Raw genomic sequence first — 6,408 nt, forward strand, 5'->3', positions numbered from 1 at the left:
GATGTGTGTCCCGTATGGGGGTTGAGGGACCCAGGGCACAGATATTCTGATGGCCATTTGGAAAATCTGAAAAGCAAGGGCTGGGCCAGCTAGCTTCTCTGCCACGGAGGGCGCCGTGCTGGGCAGCCTGTATGTAGCCCGGTGTTCGCAGGTTTGGGGTGTGTGTTCCCCATGCACCATCGTGGGGCGCATACATGGGCGAAGTACACGAGGTCATCTCACGTCTTATCCAGGGGGGCACAGAGCCCAGCGTCCTGCCAAGACCTAGCAGGGAGAGGTGGCCACCCTCTGTTCCAGGAACAGCAGGTGAGGTCCCAACCCTGAGGAGGAGCAGAGCGCACCTGAGGGAGGGGGAGGCTCTCAATCTCAAGCCACGTTCCCATTCGAATGATTACTGTCCGGAGGATTTGGAATGACCTGTAAGTGCTCAGACAAGTCACATGACCCCTGGGTTTTCACGCTGGGCTGGGGGAGCGTCCCTCTGCGCTTTCTTACCTGCCAACCACAGGACCAGGTGCTCAGCAGTTCGAGCTACAGCCCGAGGGCCAGGGAGGAGAGGGGACTACCATCTGGCTCCCACTTCAGGTGACAACCTCATTGTGATGTCAGCCCCAACAACCCTTACAGCCACATACCCGCTTTGCGAGCCTCACGTGACGCGTACTCCTCATTCAGCGCACTCAGAGCCAAAAGAACCCTTTCTCTTCCTCCACGGAGGAGGCAGGGACTTGCTTTTCCCGAACGTCCCATTTCAGCTAATGCTACCATTATCACCCTCTCAGTCCGCCCAGGCTCAGCATGCATGCATCACTCACAATCGATTCGTTTTCAAGTCCTCAAGAAATTGCCCGCCCACGTTACACCACCCACAGCAGGTGACACACAGATGACCCGCATGGCAGACCCTCCGCCAACACTCAAGCTCTCTGGAGCACTGAAGCATTCTGCATTGGTGAGCTTTTCCACCTCTTTCCAGCCCGACGTCCGAGCACGTCGGTGTCTGGCCACGGGCCACTAACCTGGTTTTGAAGGCTGCTCTACGCTTGGAACCTGGGCTTCGGTCTGAGCGTTGGTGACACTCTCTTCTGTTTCCGAGCATTTTTTCAGGTTGCAGAACTCCCACCTGACTCTTGGGTCAGTGGTATAGCACCAGGGCCCTTTGTCAGCATCTGGATTCCTGCAGTAGTTCATCGTCAGGTTGCTGTGAAAGCCACAACACCAGGCGTGAGTGGTAGGAGAAACCTCGGCGGCACCCCAGCCCCCCCCCCGAATTCTGTTTTAACCAAGTCGTAACCAGTGACTTTGAAATAGTTCCATTAAAGATACCAAAGGTGCTAATGGTTGTTATAGTGCCATAAGCACAGATGACCCCCGACTTCTAAAGAACTTTATAAGTTTAAAAAATAGATCATCATTTTTACTTTAAAACTCAAAAGTAATATATGCTTCATATAGAAACTGAGATAACATATAAATGTGTCAAAGAAAGCATCAGAACATCTCCCTTTCCTGGGAATATTAAATACATTCCCCCAGAGATAACCAATATGGATTTCGAAGTGTATATTTTAGATTTTTTTCTACATACAAACATTTCTATATCTGTCTATCACTCTGCATACGACGCCATTGGGCCATGTAAGCTGGAAACAAAATGTATTTCCCCAAGGAAGGAATGAAATACAAAATGATGACGCTCCCAGACCAGCCCTTGCCGTCTGTTCACTCATAACGCGGTTAAAATGTTGTACATTTATAATTAAAAGGAGGAAAATAATATAGCTGTAAATAGCGTATCGGGTAGATCAAGCGAGTTCAGGGTTAGAAAGATTTGTGGAGCCCGCCGGGAAAACTAGCTCCCAGGCGGGCGGTCATTTCCACAGGGTGCATTCTGGGAAAATGGGCACTGTCCTCGCCCTCCCCTCACCCCACCTCACCTCACCTCCCTCGCTGCAGGGACTGAGGGAACAGGGACGAGACCAAAGAGCAGCGGAACGGAAGGGATGGGAGGAGACGCCCGGGTTGACCGGGGGCGTCTGAAGGCGCTGAGGGGTCACAGAGAAGTGAGAAGAGACTAGGAAAGGGACTGGGTGGCAGGCGAGGACCCTGCGGACACTGGGCGACTCAGGCCCTTGGGCGCTCCCCGGAACAGTGCCGAATTCTCAGCCTTGGAATTCCCTTGACGATTGAGACTCGTGACCTGTGACTGTCTGAGAAAATTCGAAACGTATTATGTGTATGGGAATCCGACACTGTATCTGTAGGTACTACAGACAAGTGACAGTCTCGGGCCCGGGCCTGCAATTCGAGGAAGCCAATCAGCGGGTCTCTGAGCAACCGGATGGTTACAAGCTTGATCCATTTACAGCCAAAAGACTAGTTCGGTCAGACGTGGTCATTTGTCCTCCTTCCTGCCCACTTTGCCCGTCAGCATCTGCATACTCCCTGACTCTCATCTGCCTTCCTGCTTTCCCTGGTCAGGTCCTGGCGACTCATATCCCTTCAGACCACGAGTGCTCAGTGTCTGGACGGGTCAGGTTATAGATACCATGACCGTGACCCAGGGACAAACACGAACTTCACTCCGGGACTGGGCGTTGCAATGACAAAATTCAAAATTCCATAGCTGAAAGACTATACTTCAGCAAGTGGTGTGGGCTGGGACGATTTCTAATTGTTTGGTCATTTGTCTTCATAAGACTTCTACTACCGTGACCTTGACACCTCCATATACCCTGACCCCCTTGCTTCCACAACGCTGCTCAAGAAAGACAGCCAGTCTCTAAGTGCTCTCCTTCCAGAGATTTTGCTCAAAAACAAGGTGCCTGAGACATTTTGCTTGACGTTCTGGAGCCCAGAGAACTTTGGTCCTAAGAAGTTAGCTGAAAGCGCGGCCTTTCTAACAGAAATTTAAGTTGGCCGTCGTCCCTCTTCTGGTTAAGGATCAGAGACGTACGCGTTCGGGTATTTGTCTGGGGTCTTCTGGTGCCAGTGTGGTGTCATGGATGACCAGCGCTGACACTTCCTTCCCGTGACGGTGGTGGACGACGTGCCTCGATAACTCTGTCCATTGCCCTGGTAGCACTCCTCGACCACAGGGGTTTGTTCCGGAGGCACTGAAATCAAAATAGAAGAAATCGGTGAACAGTGACCAAACGGAGAAATCTGTGGAGCGACACGGGACACAAGCAGAACGGTAGTCTTGGAATTCACACTGTTCCGTATCGGCGGGCGGGCGGACATGCGAAGAGAGAGGTAGGTCCCTAATGTTCTAGGACCTTAACGACCCGACTTCTAAAAATATATATTTAATTTAAAACTCAGGGAAAAACATAAGCAGGTCAGAGTGTTTATAGCTGGAAATCGAACTCGTGCTCAGGCTCTTTTTTATGGCTCTCCGCTGGGCGCTTCTGCAGCTGGACAGGAGGGAGGAGGGAGACACACTCAGTGGTGCAGGCTGTGGGGGACGGGGCAGGGGCTGGACACGAATCCCCAGACTCCTCGCTTGTACAAAGCCAAAGCCTTGAGCTGCTGAGGGATGGGGCAGGCGATGACCCCGCATCCAGGCGTGCAGAGAAAGATCCACTGCCTCTTAAGGAAAGGTGGAGGCAAAAATCTCATCCGCCTCGAGGGGCAGGAAATCTCTTTGGGCCCAGGAGCCTTCACCGACACGGAGCAAGAGTCTGCCACTCCTCCACTCGAGACCCACCACAGGGCCGAGTTAGGGTTTAGCTCCACGGGAGGAAGGGGCAAGAACCCTGAGAAATAGGACCTTCAAAGCCCAGGTCCACAGAGCTCGTCTGAGACTGAGCGTAGCCCAGGAAGGCAGAGGATGTCTACCTCCGCCAAAACCTTAGTATTCTCCAAGTAGAGATGGCAGTGCAATCCTGGGGTCGGTTAAGAGCACGGGGCGGCCCTCGCTGCGGCGCAGGCGTGCGGTGACTGCTAAAAGCTGAGAGTGGATGAAGAAGCCCGAGAAGACTCTCCAGACTCTACAAGGCAGCGGCCCCTAACCAGAGGGATGCGAAGCCTACGGTCCACGTTAGGCGAAAGCAGCAACAACAAAATCCCAATTCAGTTCATCCGCTGACTCTACTAATGCAATTACCCACACAGCATCGTGACAAAATAAAAAAAGGTTCCCACGTCAAAGCATAACTATTTACTTCAGTCTCTGCTGACCTTCTACACATAACGTCCAGCATTTGACAAAACAAAATCACAAAACACACCAAAAAAGCCACCATTGAGTGATAAAGCCGTCAACAAAGCCAGACTCAGGGACGACGCGTGGCCAGATAAACAGGGATGTGGACACGGTCAGGCCAAGATTGTCAGATGACCGTTATTGATCTGTCGAAGGATCTTGTAGCAGAGGTGAACAATACGTGTGGGTAGAAGAATTTCAGCAGACGTGAAAACTATAAAAAAGAAGAAAATGCAAATTCTAGAAATAAAAACCATATATCAGAGATGACATCAGATATTCCTTCAATGGGCTGATCAGCAGACTAGACACAACCAAGGAGTCAGTGAACTTTAAAATAGGTTAACAGGCATTGTCCAAATTGACACAAACCGAGGGAAAAAGAGTGGAGTAAAAAACAGAACAAGATACAGGAAGTATGGGACAATAGGAAATGGTCTAACATTGGGGGACTTAGAGTCTAAAAAAAGAGAGAGAGAGAACAGATAAAAAGAAATATTTGAGCACCAATAGTTGAGAAGTTTACAAAAGTAATGAAACCAACAGCCCACAAATACAAGAAGCTCAGAAAACGTGAAGCAAGATAAATACCAAAAATAAATCAACATGCCTAGACACACCACAATCAAACGGCTGAAAACCAAAGACGAGAGAAAGTCTTAAACGCAGCCAGAGAAAAAAGAATATTAAACACGGATGAACGGATATAAGATTTCCAATCAGAAACTATTCAAAACAGAACATAACAGAGTCACGTCTTTAAAGCAGTGAAAACTGAAAAGAAAAAAAATTGTCCACCCGGATTTCTATATCTAATAAAGTTATTTTTTAAAACTGGAGGCAATATAAAGGCGTTTTCAGACACAACAAACCTGGAAGACCTCATTAGCAGCTGACCTATACCGTAAGAAATGTTAAAGGTTTAGTGTTTTACAGAAGAAATATGATATAGGTGGAACTTGGAATCCACAAAAAGAAATAAAAAGCACCAGAAATGGTAAAAATAAGTAAATAAATACATACATAAAGAAAGATAAATATAAAAGATAAGTTTTATTTATATACTTTAAAACATCACTATTTAGGGCAAAAATAATTTCGATGTATTGTGATATTTACACCACAACAGAAATAAGCTCTTTGAGAACAAGAGCAAAATTATTTTGAGAGGTACAATGTTGTAAGTATCTTACATTATACATCTGGTATCATAATATTATTTGAAGATGCAATGTGAGAAATTAAAGATGTATATTGTAAACATTAGAAAAAATACTCACAACATCCAAAACTGATTCAACTAATTAGCAAATTGTGGTGACAAAGACAATCAAAAATACTCAGTTAATGCCAACGAAGGCAGAAAAAGATGAAAAAAGGACCAAAATTCAAATAGGACGAGCAGAAATAACTAATTGGATGGTAGATTTAAATCCAACCATATATAACAATTACATTCAATGCAAATGGTCCAAGCACCTCAATTAAAAGGCTGAGAAAAAAGGTATATCATACAAACAGGACTGAAAATGGAGCAGCGATGGTTGTCTTCCTATCAGCATGAGCAGACTTTGGAACGAGGAATGGTTCCAAAGATAAGGAGAGACATTACATAAGGATAAAGAGGTCGTTTCTTCAAGAAAACACAGTTCAAAGTGCGTCTGTCTGACAAAGAGCTCCAGATACACAAAGCAAACAGAAAACCAAAGAGAAATAGAGGAACACACAGCTAAAGCTGAAGACATCACCTCTCCTCTCTCAATAGCCGATAGAACAAGAAGTAGATTAGTAAGGGTTCAGAGGAGCTAAATAAACCACAGTAACCATCTCAACCTAGTCGGCCTTTCCAGAGCCCAACAACAGCAGAAGCGACATTCTTTCCAAGAGCACATGACCCATTCACCAAGATGACCATATTCTGAACCATAAAACAGAGCTCCACAAACTTAAAAATAATTGAAACCATAGAGCATGGGTTCCGACCGGAACAGCATTAAACTATACACGAAGCTGCTGCCTATGCCACCCCGCTGAAGCGGCCCGGGGGGCCGTCCGTAAGCTCGCGGTCCTCGTTCTTACCTGGGGCATCCAGTAATTGTGTGGACAATGTAGAGGACTCACAGGATGGTATCTTGCAGTATTCCCACCTCACTTCGGGGTTGGTTGTAAAGCACCACGGAGCCGTTTCTCCGTCAGGGTTA

The 6,408-nt window shown here is 47.3% G+C and overlaps 1 protein-coding gene across 1 annotated transcript in view; it reads right to left on the reverse strand.

Moving 5' to 3' along the window:
• PLG (plasminogen) overlaps positions 1 to 6,408 on the reverse strand; it is a 48,664-nt gene that overhangs the window by 14,527 nt on the left and 27,729 nt on the right. Inside the window, exons 9-10 of the mRNA XM_023523446.1 lie at positions 2,957 to 3,116; positions 1,020 to 1,201 (exon numbers count right to left, since the gene is read on the reverse strand). Coding sequence (XP_023379214.1) covers positions 1,020 to 1,201; positions 2,957 to 3,116 — 342 coding nt within the window. The remainder of the gene's footprint in view (positions 1 to 1,019; positions 1,202 to 2,956; positions 3,117 to 6,408) is intronic.

The sequence above is a fragment of the Pteropus vampyrus genome, unplaced genomic scaffold (genome assembly GCF_000151845.1).
Source record: "Pteropus vampyrus isolate Shadow unplaced genomic scaffold, Pvam_2.0 Scaffold392, whole genome shotgun sequence".
NCBI classification, from domain to species: domain Eukaryota; kingdom Metazoa; phylum Chordata; class Mammalia; order Chiroptera; family Pteropodidae; genus Pteropus; species Pteropus vampyrus.